This window comes from Amyelois transitella, chromosome Z, assembly GCF_032362555.1.
Source record: "Amyelois transitella isolate CPQ chromosome Z, ilAmyTran1.1, whole genome shotgun sequence".
NCBI classification, from domain to species: Eukaryota; Metazoa; Arthropoda; class Insecta; order Lepidoptera; family Pyralidae; genus Amyelois; species Amyelois transitella.
This window is the reverse complement of record NC_083535.1, coordinates 5309981-5328058: the sequence shown is the minus strand read 5'-3', so window position 1 is coordinate 5328058 and position 18078 is coordinate 5309981. Positions and strand designations below refer to the sequence as shown.

General features: G+C 35.0%; 1 protein-coding gene across 1 annotated transcript in view; it reads right to left on the bottom strand.

Moving 5' to 3' along the window:
• Positions 1 to 565: 565 nt before the first annotated feature.
• The window catches only part of LOC106133888 (otoferlin), a 63507-nt gene continuing 45994 nt past the window's right edge, over positions 566 to 18078 (bottom strand). Inside the window, exons 7-26 of the mRNA XM_060953741.1 lie at positions 15979 to 16063; positions 10644 to 10800; positions 8506 to 8692; positions 7876 to 8068; positions 7628 to 7751; positions 7262 to 7533; positions 6848 to 7038; positions 6549 to 6746; positions 6316 to 6432; positions 5949 to 6101; positions 5625 to 5825; positions 4159 to 5544; positions 3822 to 3956; positions 3174 to 3616; positions 2798 to 3087; positions 2448 to 2646; positions 1963 to 2201; positions 1733 to 1860; positions 1153 to 1304; positions 566 to 809 (exon numbers count right to left, since the gene is read on the bottom strand). Coding sequence (XP_060809724.1) covers positions 629 to 809; positions 1153 to 1304; positions 1733 to 1860; positions 1963 to 2201; positions 2448 to 2646; positions 2798 to 3087; positions 3174 to 3616; positions 3822 to 3956; positions 4159 to 5544; positions 5625 to 5825; positions 5949 to 6101; positions 6316 to 6432; positions 6549 to 6746; positions 6848 to 7038; positions 7262 to 7533; positions 7628 to 7751; positions 7876 to 8068; positions 8506 to 8692; positions 10644 to 10800; positions 15979 to 16063 — 5031 coding nt within the window. The 3' untranslated portion in view covers positions 566 to 628. The remainder of the gene's footprint in view (positions 810 to 1152; positions 1305 to 1732; positions 1861 to 1962; positions 2202 to 2447; positions 2647 to 2797; positions 3088 to 3173; positions 3617 to 3821; positions 3957 to 4158; positions 5545 to 5624; positions 5826 to 5948; positions 6102 to 6315; positions 6433 to 6548; positions 6747 to 6847; positions 7039 to 7261; positions 7534 to 7627; positions 7752 to 7875; positions 8069 to 8505; positions 8693 to 10643; positions 10801 to 15978; positions 16064 to 18078) is intronic.

Genomic DNA, 18078 nt, shown 5'->3' with positions numbered 1-18078 from the left:
GTGCGATACTCGAATCCGTACGGGTCCCGATGAAGATGCACCACTATATCGAAATGGTGCGGCGGCGGCGGGCGATACGGTGGCAGCATTGGTCGTGGCACATAAGGTATTACTTGCTGATGTCGATAGTGTTGATATGATGTTGACCGGACGGCGACTATCGGCAGTGTTGGAGTGTCCCGACGTGGCAACTGGATGATCTCTCTGTTTGATATGTCGAATACTTCCAGTTCTAAAATATTTAAAACCTGTGGGCCTGAAATTACAAGGACTCGTTAGTTTATCTAGGACTGTGTTTAAGTTTTTGGTTGGTTTGCTGGAGCCACTTAAGACTAAGAGCACATTTTTGGAACTGTCTTATAATAATTTAATTAGTTAAGATGGTTCATATCCTTAAGAACTGCAGAAATACCGAACTTAGAAATATGTAAACAGGGTAATAATTAATAATAATTGTTTTTAAGCACAATTTACAATAAGATACAATCTCGATAATTCACTAAAGTACAGACATGTTAACATTGTAATTGGTACTTACATTTGAAAAAAAAGCATAGTGGATACTTTGATACAGTAAATGGGTAACACATAAATAGGCACATAAAACAAAAATAATTTAAATTCACTTTTAAGCTCCGAGGAGCTTTTTAACGGTATATCCGGGCACAGCATACACTAGAAGTAGGAACATCACAGCAAGCGAGATGACAATGGCGGCTTTCAGGATGGTCCATTTGTAGTTGTGCCACACGATGTAGCGTATGGACTTGAGGGGGTTCAGGAACCACATGAAGGATGCATCTGGACGGCTGAAAATAAAAGTAGAACCATTTGATTTAATCTTATATGGACAAATTTTATGTTATTAATGGTGAACTGAAAACCTCAGAAGCGGGTAAAAATGTAGATAAGTTAAAAGTTCATTCGAACTCATGAGATGAACAGTATCACATTTTATAATAAGTCAGCTGTATCAATTGTTTTTGATAGAATATTGCATGTAGACTTAAGCTGTTTGTTTTTGTAATGTTTGTTTAATATTTTACAGTAAAAATGATTCTGAAAAGTTTTCTGGTATTCGAGATTACTTCTACCGATAATACCTATCTACCACGGATAATATAATTGACTTAATTTGTAAAAGCTACTTACTTAGGCTTGTCCAGAGGATCAGGCTCGTTGCGACCGAGGCCAGCTGGTACTTTGTCGGCCTCTTCGCGGGTCAGGAGATGAATCTCTGCTTCCACTTTTCCGGTGAGTTCCATCTCTTCTGTATCCCGCTTGATATAGAAGGGCCACCAACCCTAAAAAGCAAATCCAGTCATCTTTACAAAAGAAAATGTTACCTACGGACAGTCAAAACCGGTGGGTCAGTTTTGGCATGTGGGTTCCTCAGTACGGAGTATTGAAAAGATTTACCAGGATTTCACAAGACTTTTCGTTTTACGTAGGCGTACATGCGTGCATTTCAAGGTTTTGTTATAACAAAAACACTAAAGGAAAAGGGTAAGAGCGGGGAAAAGTAATCAGAAAATTAGCATGTTAAAGTTAAATTTGGTTTACGTTTTTATTAATTTAACAAGTTTGACCATAATCTGCCGGTGACCTTCCAAAAAAAAGGAAAAAAACAGTATTATAAAGAGTATAATAGGTATGTACGAATAGAATATGTATATAATAACGTATAAAATGTAAATATATGTTCATGTATTTACTATATTCTCATAATTACCTTAACTCTCTTCTGCTTGAAGATGTTGACCATAGGAACAGAGCCATCATTTCGCAGCATATCCAAGGTGCAGAGTTTAGACGACTTGGCTCCGCGTGGGAATCTATTCAAGTCTAATGTAATAGCTCCTGTAATCAATGATAAATTATGCGTAAGAAATAAGCTAAATTCATTCAAGTCTATAACTGTGGTGTAACGGGTAATCAGTATCCTAGTAAAAAAAAATTTACCTAAGAAATCATCCGCGGAGAAATGGTCAGCATCCCAGACCTGAAGTTCAAATCTTGCTGGAATTTTACACTCTGTTTCATCCCATGAGAATACAGACTCTTTGCGGGAAATAACGATTCGTTCCTCGGCTTCCAAATAATCGAACGGGTATATGAAACGCCAATTGAAGTTACCTTCACCCGTTAAAGAACGATAATGTATATCAGTACATTGACAATCGTCTGGACCTTTTAGCCAACTGCAAACAATATGTGAACTTTAATGTCGTTGTATTATCATAACAAGTTAATAAAATTCAATAAGAATAAAGTGACTGGGTGGAAAATATAAATTTAAAAGAGAAACTAAAACACATATAATGTTTTTGCTCAGCTTTAATGATATGATATCACACAGACCGATCCAGGGAAAACGCCACGAGGATAAACTAAAGGACGATGATGATGATGATGACTCTTAAAAACACAAGAAGTCGGTTTCTTACCCTTTGACATAAATATCAGACATTTTTTCTCCTGTAAAGAAAGCATCGTCTTCAAGGACGACGTCATCTGTGTTCCAAATAATTACCCTCATTTCATACGATTTGGGTTTTCTAGCTGATATGTCTAAAGCAGGTCCTGGGAGAGGCATATCCATGGGAAACATATCGACCCACATTTCTAAGCGACCTTGTTCAATACCTGTATGAATAAAAAATAATTTAAACTAGTTTGTGGCATTTGGTAGCATACTATTTAAGGGGCATAAATTATTATAAACTTTCTCCCATGAAGAGTTTATTGACAGTGACTGGCGATAATGATAAGAAGAGCTAAAATTTATTGCTATTACCGGGTTTGCTCGGATGGTACAGCGGTCTTGTCTCTATGTGCTCTGTGACTAGTTTGGTACCGACCCTGGGTACTTCTTGCCACCGATGCAGAACCACCAATGCCATTTGCTCCTGCATTGTATCAGGGTTAGAGAATAGCTCTTTGTCATCTACTGGCATATTAAATACAGTTCGACCGATCTTCACACGCCCGAATTCGTACGCTGGCGGATCTAACTTTCCATCTTTGCATAGTTTTGCTAATATCTGAGTAGGTTTCATGGCATCACGCCACCGATTGTAACCTTGTCTAAAAGTAAATAAATGATGAAGGTAAGCACACAGATACTTAATTCACTTATTAAAATGGCATGCCAAGAAATAATGTCTACATACTCTTCATATTTCATTGGTAGGCCACAGGTCGCTCGATGACGACTGTAGAACCTGTTTTCTAGATCTATTTTCGTTTCACCTATCAAATCGTCGGATCCGAGTAAATCCCAATCGAGAACTTGAATATTGAGCATGGAGTCTTGAGGGAAAGTAGCTTCAATCTCGAAACATTTTCCAAATACTGGATTTAGTTGCTTTGAAACATAATTTTCCTTATCGCTAATTCTTTTTGACCCTAAATGTAACACGATATAGGGATCAGCCTTGCCATTTAAGTCCATTGGGTGCAAATCAGTAGCTTTCACTATGTAAACTCTTACTAACACATGAATTGGATCATTATTTGGAACTCCTTGGAAAAAACCGTAATTTGGATCAAACCCCATTACAGTGTGATCATCGATACCTCTTGGTAGAGGCCATTTGTACACCTTTATTGCGCCCTAGAAAAAAATAATTAAAGAAGGAGTAGAATTCAATCAATTCTTTTTTTTTGTGAATATCGTAGAAGGCCACTAAGAACGCGCCCTGCTGACATTCGAAAAAACTTTGCTTAGTGTATATTGTTAAGTGCTCATAAAGCAAATATTAGATATAAGAAATATTATAAAAAAAAATTACGGACTTTTGTTAGCAAGGTGTAGGTACCTTAAAATTTCCAACAATACGACTTTCATCTTCCGAGTCATCACCGGTTTTCTTTCCTCTGTATAATTCAAATGAATGTAGCCATTCTTTAAACTCATCATATTCTGGCACTGCTTCGAGTTCGTGTGGATATATCTGCAATCATATTAATATTAATCATTCCAAGTGACAAAAAAAGATGTATTATTATGTGGAAAATAACATTTGTTATTATTTAGCGAAAATTTGTCCATCTAATAGTAAGTTGCCTTTAAGTTTTATGACCGAGCTAACTCTGTCTATATGATAATGTATAAAGACGTGATTTAGATTTTTTGTACCTATTTAATGTACGTACTTTTGTTAAAGCAGAGGACGGTATTTCGTTCTTTTTCGATAAAATTGGACTATTTTTATTAGCTCTCGGCGATGCAGGTTGCCGCGAGCGTTTTATACGGTCATGGTCAGATCGGGGTGAGGACACTTCCTCCCTGAGTGAGCGAGTTTCATCAATATATGACACCAGTGGCGTTTGTAAACCACCTTGTCTCTCCTTTTTTGCCTCCTTTTCTTCCTCTATCATAGATTCTACTGAAGCAAAATACTTTGACCACCAGTCCTTATTGCCATCATCGTCTTCAAGAACTGATTCAGCACTTCCTTTTCTTTTCTTAGACGATTCACGTTTTGAGGGTTTTTTATGAAGGGTTTTATGTTTGGCTCCTGATCCATAAGTTGTATTTAATCTACCTTCTCGATTCAAAAGGGGACAACTTTCTTTTTCATTTTCAATTGTAAATACATCCTGCTGAACTATGCAATTTGCCTTTAAATCGACATTCTGAAGTTGTATAAGTGACTTTTTTCTGTCTTCCATCTCTTTCTCACGTTTGCTCATGGGTGTATAAATGTATTTTTGGATCGTATTAATAGTATGTGTACCGACCAAGGTAATTCTACCAAAACTTCTACAGTCAACAACTCTTATAGTCAGAGGAGGCCTATATAAATCTTGGTCGGGTAGTTCCACATCAAGAAACTTGACAGGATTATTAAAGTTAGGATTTCTTTTATAATTTTGTATAATTGTTGAATATAAAATGTGTCCTGCGCATTCAATATCAACTCTTGGTTTGTCTACAGTAAGTAGATGAATACGTTTAAGATCACGCAATCCCCAAAATAAAACTTCAATGCGATATTTTGAAAGTGTTGGTCGTATGCCCCTTGGAACTGGTAGAATTGGACCTTTATTGGCATCAATTGGTGTTTTACCATTAGTTTCTCGCGGGTTAGGTAGTTCAGGTAAATAATTAATCTCTGCCGGTTTTTCCAAAAGTTCAAACGCGGCTAACAGTTCTCCTGCTCGATCATCACCTCGTCTTATTTCATACCATTCGAGCGAAGGGGCACTTGGTGGATGGTCTCTAATATCTTCTAATGCTTTCACATGAGGTTTGGCCAAAGTACGTCCTATAAATTCGGACTTGCCTACCTTATCTTGATCAAAAATTTCAATAACTATAGTAGGAGGATCAGCTTTGATTTGTTCTATTGTGCTGTAAAGCAATATGTCATTAAAAACAAGAAGTTCATCCCATGTTGGGCTCAATGTTTCATCAATGACTTGTGTAGTCGCACTACTTTCACCGATGACCACCCTAGCAAATGGATCAGACAGTCCAGACGAGTCCGATCCAATTAATGACCTTGCTTGATAAACATATGCTCGCATTTGGAAAGTCTGAAAAGGAAAATTATTAATATTTGTGTGTTGAGAAATTTCGAAAAATACAATTTTATTGGTATCCATTGGTTACTTACATGCTTTTCCAAATAAAATATACAAGAAGGGGCATTACTACGTAAATAATTAACATTTTTGAGTTCGTTATCTTTTGAATAGCCTGGAGGAAGGCCGTCGATGTAATGTTTTTTATCCAGTAAATGGCCCAACCAGATGTATACATTAATTTTTGCTGGAATCGACCAACCACTTGGCGTAGATGCTTTTTTCCCAGGCCACTGTAATAATAATTAAAAGCCTTTGTTAGCACAACATAAATCAAAGTTATGATTTCATTTAATTTACTAATATTTGTATTAAAACGAATTAAGTTACTAATGAAGTAAGACATTTAATAGAACCTTGAGAAACATTGTCTGCATTTTCCCACAATTTTTTCCACACTCATCAGGAATGTCGGAGTAAATTACTTCTCTTGCACATATGCGTTGATACGCCAAACGTTTTCCATTGCTTATCAACCAAATAAAGATGTCTGGCATTGCATGTTGTGACTGAAAAATAGAACATTACGTATTTATTCTTACGTAGAAAGTATAAGAAATATAATTGGATCAAATAATTTTATTTGATCCTTTTGAGGGTATCCTCAAAAGGTATCTGTGGTATCTGTGTGCAAGGCAAACATAAACCGAAACTTTTTCATACAAACTGGTGGCTTGTGGATACTAATGAAAAAATACTTAATTGAAAGAAATATGTACTTACATCCTCACATATATCTTTAAGCTTGGACAAATAGGAATGCGCTGTGCGCAGGCGATCTTTTATAGAATGTTTTGTTACGAGAGCTTTCAAAGTTTTTGTCATACTGCAGATTTGTTCCTGTAAATAGTGAAGTGTATTTTTAGTCACTGCCTTGAAAAAACTTACGAAACAGATACTGAATTAATTATTTAATTGCAAATATGAATATTGAATGATAAAGTTTAAAGTCATACAATTTCATAAAGACACATCTTCTGTCTCTCCCTATCCAGTTTAGTATTTCCGATAGGAGGTGCGTTAGTCATGTGACGCACATACGCTGCGCATGCGTTGCTCGCGGCCTCCAATGTGGCTTTGAGTACAGCAACACCTGTGCTTTCTACGCCACAATCAGTATCTATTGCTTGTTGCACTTCCGATAATCCCTCCTCCTGAAAAAATTAAAAATATTAATATTTTCTCCTAAATTATGTAATGATAAGTATTTAAGTAAAACGCGCATATTGACAAATACTTGTTATCGGTTACTTACAAATTTCTCAATAATATTGGAAATGAGGTTGGAATTGTACATGCGCCGGCGATGGTCCGGCCAGATACTTCGTACGTGCATGCATTGTTTACTATCCCAGTAAGGCAAATAGTAGTAGGCCTTGTCACTGGAAGTCGCTTTAGTTGCTTGCGTTACACTTTGCCAATACCCAGTATCCGCAACCATGTCTTCTGAAATGTCCATAAAATGATCTCAATATTAAATTACAAATATTATTAATGAACAAAGTTTTATAGAAATACCAATTAGTAAAAATAAGAAGTGAGTGTACTAGTATGATGTCGTCGCACTTATTTTTGTGATTAATGGAGTTGATGTCTTTTTGCGCTCTTCCTTAGAAATTATCGCTATTCCCGAACTTGACTAATTAATATATGAAGAATATTTGCATACCATCAGCAACATCTAAATCCTGTGGTTTCTTTACAGATTCGCTATAGCCATCCAGCATATTGCCAGCATTGCCGATGCTAAGCTCGAATTGCAGTGGCTTGTCAACTAGCCGCTTGTCAATCATGTTGGCATCAAAAATGCTCGCGAACAAAAAGAATTCCTCGTTCTTTTCGAAATTGGGCTCACTCAGTTCCGTAATGGGTTCCACTTCTACTTCCGATGCAGGACACTCAAGGCTGTCTGTTATTTCTGTACGAATTGAGATGAGGATTCTGAAATAAGAAAATTACAAAAAGATAACCGATTAATATTCAAGTACAAAATAAGTAGACATTACAGTTTTAATGCTCTTTTTACATTACTTACCTGCCTCTATAGGCGACGCCCTCACCCATGCCCATGTTCAAATTGGCATGCTGGTCAATGAGACTATAGTCTCGGGTAGATCCATACAGGTGAATGTAGGCTGGTCCAAAAGTCGGCAAGAAACCTGAAAACATTTATTAAATACCGATGATTATTAAAATTGTAGTAACACCCTCAATGTAAAAAAAACAAGCTGTACTTGTTCATCGGATTGAATCATAAAAGTAGTTCTGTAAGTTAGTAGGAACCTTTACCTTTCTCGCCATCGTGCGATATACTTTTGAGGTCTATGAAGTGTGTTCCGATGACATTGGGGTGCACTGGGTCGTTGTCGCGCAGTTGGATCTTGATGCGCTGGCACAGTGGAGGGAACATCTCTGCGAAAACTATCTGCTCGTTCCAGACTGGTGTGTATGAGTTTTTCTTCACTGACGTACAACCCTGGAATGAAAGCGTCAATGGTTTATAGAACATTAATTCTAGTATATATATTAATTGCAATGGCCAATATTCGTGCCGTGTTATTTGCAGCACTACAGGCTTTACACTACATGTTAAGACCACTCCATCTCCGAGCCACAGATGTTGTTGGGAAAAATTATATCCTCTAGAGCAAGTCTCTATGCTGGTCTACCGACGGCTGCTTTTATGTTTACGTGGAATATGGAAATCAATCAAGGGAGTAATTTTCTACCTGCAGAAGATAATTCAGTGTGTAAATTACTACTTCCTACTAAAAGTCCGGAAAGAGACGCTATGCTGACAGACCATCTTAGACTTTAAGCTCCACCTATACATGGTATTCACATGAAAAATTTTAGTATTAATATCGTAATCGTATTATTAAAATAGAAAAATCATAATCGTAATATACTCACGGTCATGCCAGCGAAACACACTTGTACGTAAGGGTCGACCAGGTCTTGACTCTCACCAGTGAAGGCTCTCTTCACGTTGGCCAAGATGGAGTAGTTCATCTTCGGCAGTCCGTCTGCACGGTAAATCTTGACTATGAATTTAGCCCGTTGCCGCTCTATGGGCACCCCCTCCGGCAAAAGGAGGTTCCTGGAAAGTACCCCTCAAAAGTTAAGATAAGATATACGTAACAAAATAAACGTGGAAGATCTGGAGAAGATTGTTGTAAGGTTGTAAAACCCTTAAATGATGAACTTCAACGAAAATTTTGATGAATCTGGATTAAATAAAAGACAAATGCTGGATAATAACTAGAAAGAAGATTCTATCTTTTCTATTCTACATACTAACTATCTTCAAGAAAGAGAAGCAATAATTCTGAACGTTTTAAATTATATTGATTTATTTTTTACGATTGAGATGCCTTACTACCTAATAGCGAAACCCTAACAAGCCGTCAAAGTTCTTATCACCGTTAAGTAAACATTGGCGAGACTTATGACAAAGCCAACTGTGTAATTAATTTTACCTTAAACATACATACATATAATGACGTCTATTTCCCTTGTGGGGTAAACAGGGCCAACAGTCTTGATAAGACTGAAATTTAGATCCAAATAGTAACAGGATGCTAGCTTATCGCTAATAAAAAGAATCCCAAGTTCAATTAAAAAGAAACCAAATAAACTTGAAATGATAAGATCCTTTTACGAGTAAATATCTGTTGTACTTGTATTCATCTAGTATTTTATATAGTGCAATGAATTAACTTATATTTTTTTTATCTTTGTTCGTGTATTGAATACAGTTTTTTTCTCTTGATGCAATGAAAAAATAACTATCTATCTTATTTATAATTCTTAATTTTCCCATAGGTTATAAAGGCAAGGCATGTTGACCGAACATTGGCCCTGATGGCTCATATGTAGCTAGTGTGCAATAATGAGCATATTGCATCCCCGGAGATGCGGCCCAGTTAGAACGAGGACATTTTGCTACTCGTATTATATTGTTATTGCTTATACGGAACTTGAAAACGGCATTTTATTGGAGAATGTTTTTATTTATAAGATATATGTTATCTTTTCATTTTACCTTAGAGAATATAGGTTTTCTTATTTTTTGCTTTTCCACACACAAAAATATTCGTACAAAGTATTGTTCTTATTTAAACAAAGTCATTTAGAAAAATAAAGCCCATAACTCTAATTAGCCATGTACCGGACGTACTTATTTAAATATTTGACTTAACTAATTAATACTATCTATAAAAGTGAACATTTTATAAGAAGTTGATTTTAAATTTACTTTATGGCTTATTGTTTCCTTTCCGTTGTTTCCTGGAATAATTTTGTAAGTAAATAAGTAAATGTTAGTTTCGTACAGTTAATTGCGATTGCGTCGTTAGCTATAATAGTCTGGTGGCTGCATTGTGTGTTCAAGACGTGGAGCTATAATTTATTCCTAGCTTATTTAGTATTCTAAGAAAGAAATATTTTCTGTTATTTAAAGAAATTACGTACCTACGTATCTGTACGTGAATATTTGGCTTACAGTATGTACACAGAATATATACAGTTTACAGTATATTTACAGTACAGAATATATAGCAGATGGCTATACGATTTGGATTTACATACAAAAATAATACTTTTTTTATTATTTGTTACTCGTAACGTCTTTCATAAATATGATAATTACATTTCTACGCCATAGATCATATGGCGCCAAACACTATCTAATTAAGGAATAAACCCTTGTAAGTACTAGTCATGATCCAACTTAGCTTCTTTCTCTTGTTCACATATTCTCGTTGATCAGATTCTCTTCAAGAAAATTATTATTATTATGCAGCTCCATGTAGAAGGTACAAACAGAAGAAATCCTAGCGAAATTGATGACGCGAAAGATAATTTGCGTGCCTATATAGTCTTAAAACCATACAAAGTGGAAAGAAAAAGAAGGAGCTTTCCTTCTTTTTCTTCCCACTTTTTCTGGTTTGACGCCAGGCCCTGAGGCATTGTAGCGAAGAGTCCAACTGAAGACGCGCAAGATGTGAGAGGGAGGTAAATATGTTTTTAAATGAAAAAGCATAACTTACGCTTCAATGTCGTCTTCATCTTTTTCGCTCTTGGGCGGTATCTTAATGGTGTCTCCCTTGCCGATGACGCTAATGTCACATTTCAGGTAACCCTTGGCTCCGGAACCCACGTCATCAGGATCAGTCAGAAGCGCCCATTTGTGGTAGAATTGGCGATCTAGAGAACGTTGAAAAAATTATTCTGTTGCAGGTCTATGTAATTTTAAAATTATTGAATAAGTGGAACGATTTTATACGAGTAATACAAGCTTTGAAGAATAACGCTTAACTGGGAACATCAAAATATGAGAGCAAAATTACTTTGCTATGTAGTACTTGTTATGTTGGACTAGCCTTCTATAGTTTTATTTTTATTATTAAACACATATTTGCATGTTTTATTGCCTACTTAAGATAGTAAACCTGTGTAAATGATAGCTTCAGTTATATGCACTTTTAGTAAATTGCACTGCAAACTTAGAAGCTTCAAAAGTCATTGAGAATAACTATGATAAAACCTTCAAAGAGATTTTGATATCGGTTTATTAGTTCAAGATTGCATAAAATTTTCCACGTTTTCATAAAAGCGTAGATAATATTGGAATCCGCATTTTCAATAAAGTTGATTACAAGTCTGTAGAAGAATACTTAAGTGTTATTTAACAGCTAAGAGAATTGAGCTAATCAAGATGATCATTTTGTTATCGACATCGAAGAGATATTAGTTAAGTATATTTTAAATAAACTGTACCTACTTATGTTACTGTATAAAGTTAATTTATGATAAGGAAATAATAGCCATTTCTTTTTTAATGCTTGAGTAACTCTGGACTATTATCAAATACCTTGATACACAATGACACTAGTTGTATATTATTTCGATCGTTTGCGCGAACTCACTATCAGCTGCGGTTTTGAAATAAAACAGTTCTTACTCCATCCATTAAATTGCATTCTATGCAAGCATAGTATGTAAATTTTCTATTTGCGGAAACTCTTGTTATTGCAAAAGTTTCCTTGCAATTTGCACAAAACACTAAAACAATGTGGTGAACGAAAACATTAGAGTTCGGAAATTTAAAAAGTTCCAGACAATGTAGGTAACAAAACCTATCTCTGCTCGAAAAATCAACAGCGTTCTAGCTTCAAAAGTAGTCAGTTTGTCTTTTATTTTTACCTTTCTTTCGAGTCAGAAATAGTAAATGTCATTCTTCGGGCTTTAAATTACCTCCTTTGAAATTTCACTTTAAGAATTCATAGGATTTTAAAATGCACGAATACATTTGTGGAGGCAAAAGAGATGCAGGTGGTTATTTAAGATAAAATCTTTCTATTTGCACGATGTACGCCTTCACTTTGTACATACGGAATAAGAAACTTTTATCTTTGTCGTATTACCAGTACAAATAGGTTCAATTATTTTTCAACCTTATAAAGATTTCCTTTAAATCTATTTCTAGAAGAAACAAAGTTTTTTTTATCAGAATCCCAATTTCATCCAGCTGAAAGTAGCCTATCGTCTTTTCAAAGCTGTCGGCTTTGTCTACCCCGCAAGGGATAAAGACGTGATTTAAGTATTAATGTATTCAAATTGTACAAAAGGACTCACTATTTCGTTGGTCGTCACTTCAACGAAATGGAATATACGTGCGATGGATTCGCTCATGTGAATAGAAAAGGATTTTGTGTTCAAAAAACTCTTTCATGAGAAAAGCGAGGAAAAAATTCAAGAAACCTGTTACTCAGCAAATTTATAGATCTTATTTTCAATTATCGTGACCTTTGAAAGGTCGTAATGTATTGGCATTCTTAGTTTTATTTAAGACTAAATAGTGTTGCCTTACGACAACACGTCTTCATTTCTATAGTTTCAAATAACATATAATCTTTGCGATGAAACTAGAGCTTTTTATCTCGTTCTTACACTTTCTCACTCTTTGGGTATAGTTTACAATAATGTTAGTTTTATTCAATTTCATCTGTCACTTGCTGTTTCACTAGTCACTCATTTTCTATCTTTTTTTTTTCAATAAAATGAATATACACTTGCAGTGAAGTAAACGGGTGTCAACTATTCATAATCAAAAGAAGCATCTGCTATTAGTTTTGATATATCCCAGTAGTACAAAGTTGCCGGTGGCTCAAAGGCAATGTTATAATAACTTTAGTAAATTTTCTCGCCGCCTCGAGACTGACCAGCCTAGACGGTCACAAGCCATAACTTTTGTAATAAATTAATATTCCCATTATGTTTCCTTTTATCTTTGTAATTACATTCAGGGAATAAATGTATATAACTTAGATTAAATTAATTTAAAACGTGCCTTATTTCATTGTTAAGTAAGAATAGTATTTTTAACATCTCGTCTTCATTCTGGCGACTTCTAGTTGCTTAGATGTGTAGGTTCCCTCGCAATGTTTTTTTGTTCTCCGCGTAAGAGCAACGGTTAGCACACAAACTAAAGTGTACCTACAAAACTACGAAAAGAGTCATCGGTACATACCTAATGGACGAGATAGAATTAGAAAATTGTGTCTAATTTATTATTTACAGACCTTAAATAATAAAAACTTCATGGGCAGCATTCAAACAGGACTAGATTCTAAACACATACAATCATACATATAATCACGTCTTTATCCCTTGCGTGATAGACAGAGCTAACAGTCCCGAAAAGACTGATTGGCCACGTTCAGCTATAGACAGGTTGCTAGCCCAACGCCTACAAAAAGAATGCTAAATTTATAAGCCTATCCCTTAGTCACCTTTTACGACATCCATGGGAATGAGATGAAGTGGTCCTATTCTTTTCCTATTAGTGCCGGGAACCACACGGAATATCATTTCTAAAAACGACTAAATATATAAAATATTAAAGAGTGGAATTTCAATAAAGTACTCGTAGGATAGGATAGTTTAGTCTTTTTTAGTGCTGGTGAAATTTCAAATATACAGAGCTGTTATTTGTATACTCCAGTTCCTCTCTAGTTGTTTACGTTTACACATACATGCCAGGAGAGGCACTGAGCTTGTTAAAAATAAATTAGCTATGCGGCGGATGCAATCTGCGACGGTGGCGCCTCGGGGGAATTTTTAACTAAGTTTGGAAAATGAGGGTAGTCAACAACTGACATCACACATCCAAAGCTCATTTTAAATTGTTACTTTGAATGTAGTACGAGGCAGTATAATCGTATTGAAGCGGACCCCAAACCCCCGAAGATGCAGAGGAGCAGAGGGTTCAGGGTGCAACTGGGAACATGTCAAGATGAGAGACGTAATATTGTATAGTGTATAGTGTCATATAATATAAGAAATATTAGAAATGTCATGTTGTGTTTGAAACTATAGGGATTTTGTGTCGTTTTACAATGCACGCAGTTGCATAAAAAACTTTGTTAATTGAGATGCAATATGGAATCGTTACGGTGACTGATAGTGGTGATTACCATTAGTTGCTACAAAACAATACTTCTACAGGCTCCCAGACAGCTATAGCCGTTATTATAGCGAATTCTACGGGTAATGATGTCAAGGGCAATAACTCATTCTACCAGTAGACCAATTGCTTGTATGCAAACAAAAGAAAGGCTCGTATTGTAAGGTAAAATGGTGTTTCAATACGCCCGGTTCAGGTGCGTAAAAGCCCGGCCTTTATCTAGATTTAGTAGCCGTCGGGGTGAAGCGCGCGGGGGCGGGGAGGTGACCATAGACTATAACCACAATAGACTTGCATTACGTTAGTACTTAATATACATACATACATAATATCACGCCTCTTTCGCGGAGGGGTAGGCAGAGACTACCTCTTTCCACTTGCCACGATTTCTGCATATTTCCTTCGCTTCATTCACATTCATAACTCTCTTCATGCAAGCTCGGCGGTTTCGGGTACTTTTGACCTGACCCTTTACCAGGACGTCCTTAATAAGACGAACGTACTTAATAAAACAAGGCAATATTGCCTATTGGTAATATTATAATACCCTGCATCGGGACTGAACATGATATCGTAGTTGAAATTGCATTTAGCCGCATTAAATAATAATCAAATTCATATCTGTAATTATACTTCTTATCCGCCCACCATGCTTGTAGAGTAGTTCGATAAATCAAAAAACCTTCACTTAGTTGTCAAATAAATGAATATGAATACTGTAATAATTGAGCAGATATTGGTAAGTAATATTAAAAAAAAATTTAAAAAAAATTGCAGTAAATTAAAAAGAATCCACCACAATCTTAAAATTCTATTTTCACGAATACATTTAAGTTTATAATATTATTTTATATAAAATTTTGTGTGGTAACTTTATCGAGATAAATCCAAACCTATTCAATCAGTGGACGATCACGACTAAACCAACCACTTGGCCCAACACTCAAATCCCCGAAACCGCCACTCTTTTATTATTTACGTTGTCGAAGCTTTGTGTGTACACAGGATTAAGACAATCTGCTGCTGGCAAAGGTCCAACATCTATATCTATTAATTCATTGATCTATGGACTATAAACATCAATAATAAATTCATATTCAAGCGATAGCTAACTATTGGTCGTTTATATCAATTTATTGTAAGAGGAATTAATTCCAATGTTGGCTATAGACCTCGTTATAATTTTAGATATACATATATTCAAAAGGTTATAATAATAAATATTAAAATTTTATAAAATTTTATAAAATCACATTTTATTATTGAAATTATTTCAATGACCTAAATAATAGTAGCTTTAAGGTTATAGAAAAAATAATAAGACGTAGGAAAGAAAAAGTAAAGTTAGCGGATTCCGGAACAACATTAAATAAACGAGAAAAGTTTCAATAGTCTCAAGTAAATAAAAGGCTATGAAGAGATCTTTTTGCAACAGAACCACTTTGATGTTAATTTGAAGTATATATCAATATTTAAGTTTAATATTACAAAGAAGTTAAGGTTAGTAATTCTTTTGTAACTTCATTATAAGTAATACCAACCCAAAAAGCACTCGGCTGGTTCATAAGGCAGAAAAAATATTATTATTATTCTACTTCTGGCTATATACGATCACACGCTTATTATATTTTATTATATATTTTATTTTATTTGGAATAGAATAAAATAAATAAAATTTTATTTATTTTATTTTATTCTATATTATCTATATCTTGTACAAAATCTCATTAAGTTACTTTAGACCATTTACAGGATAGACGGTAATAGAGTAAGAATTCGACACAATAACCTCTTTTGTCGAATAAGAGTTGCCGAATTTAATAAACCTTAGCAATGATATAGACAAAACTGGACTAAACCTTAGGAATTTATTACTTGACATTCCCACGAACACGGTATTAAAATTGTACACATACCTGGTTGGTTCCATACGGTGGCAACATCCAGCTTAAAGCTGCCAAGTAGCTTGTTAGCTCGCAGAATGTTCCGTGAATGCAAGACCTGCGAACAATCGTCTTTTTATTTGCGGGGTAGACAATTCAAAGAACTTTTATTTATGATTATTTTACACTTTATCATACCGCGACAACCATGTGAGTGTTAAGGGTGTGTTGGCCAAACCGGTTTAGTTTCCGCTGCTACCAGGGTCGCAGAGGCCAGACAGACATATATACTTACATATTTTTATCAATAGGTATTGGTACGAATAGAGTATAATTTATGTTCATGAAACATGGGGTGTTACAGGTTCTGCTAATAGATTATGTATGCAAGAGACACCCTTACGATGGCATGTACATATTAAATTTCGTATTTAAATCAGTACACAGAATCAGTGCCAATAAAGTATTAAAATATATTAGCAGTCATCTTTAATATTTATTTTAAAGGTTCCCATAGATGACCGGGTCTCCAGATACATAATCCAGATTTGTGGTTCTGCAAGCCGAGTAAGAAGCCTCTCTAAATACAATCAGCTTTTACGGCGCGCGTGCCTGTTTTCGCTCATTTTTCCCTATCTTCTACAGTCAACGTTTTTTTGATATTTTCTATACATTGGATTTTTAAACTTCGCCGAAAATGTTTTTGTCTTCTAGGATTTTATATTGAAATTATATTCGCGCAATTGTTTCAAGACCAGTAATAGTGACATTGTTACATCCATTTCTAACTTAAACTCCTTATCTTACATTTATAAGCAAAATACGGGGGAGATTTTGCCAACCATGACACCCTTGGATTTACCTTAATTATTCAAGGATTAGTTAGTGTTTAGACAATTCGCAAATTTGAACTGATTTATCAACGGGGCCCGACTTTTTATTTTACAATACTGCATAATGTACATAAGTACCTACTTGATAAAAATACCTCTGAAATTCTGGTATTGTTATCTTTTAAATCCATTAACTGTTTTGAATTTCGTTTTTCTTATGTGCATTAAAGAGTTATGTAAAGAAATAAAACTTTGTTAACATTTTATAGAAAAAGGCAATTTTAGGTTATCAGATTAAAAGAGTATTTTTTAAATAATGATTAATAATTAGGGCTCTAATTATCTTATTTCTATGACTTCTCATCATAGTTTAACATGTGGACTTCGTGATAATACTACGAACAATTTAACGCGAAACAGACTGTGAAATTAGATTACCTCAGTCGTAAACGGGAGGACAATGATTAAAACGGGCTTGTCATAGACTCCGCTGTAATATGATGTGCAGAACTATTGAAATCGGAATAGTAAAATAAGATTATTAGAAATGCTATAGTAATAGTGCCGAAATGGAGCCGTGTGATTCCCGGAAATTTAGAATAAGACCGCTCCATTTTTTATTAAGATGCCGCTAACCGCGACTGAGAGACATAGAAACATTCATTTTGTTTAGCTTTTACTCTGAATCAATATGAATCACCTGCATGGTTTGAGAAAATAAATCAAACTTTGCAGGTCACTATCACTTTATGCTGAAACTTAATATACTATCTTACCTAACCTTTAACTATCTTACCTAATCCAGGAACATGATTAAATTCGCACAGTAATGACTATATACTGCTATTGTCTATATTATTCCGAATTCAGTGTGCAGAAAGCCCTTGCTACCAAATGTGATGCAAATTTTATTTTGTATGGAAATGTATGAGGTATTTCACACTAAGTCCCATTGTCCCATATAAGCATTGTCCCATGACAATGCTTTTCAAACCAACCGAAAAAAAGGAGGTGTTAATTGAACAGTCACATTTTTATATTATCTGATGATTACACAGCCAAATATTAATAAATTTTCAAAATCTATTCAGACACTTTTCATCTGATAGCCATTCTTTTAAGAAAAAATGCAAATTTAAATCAAATTAAATATGTTTGTGCCGTATGGTTCCCGGTACCAATAGAAAAAACAATAGGACCCCTCCATCTCTTTTCCATGGATGTCGTAAAAGGTGACTAAAGGTTAGACTATAATATTCCTCTTTTTAGCGATGTTCTAGCAACCTGTTACTATTTGAAT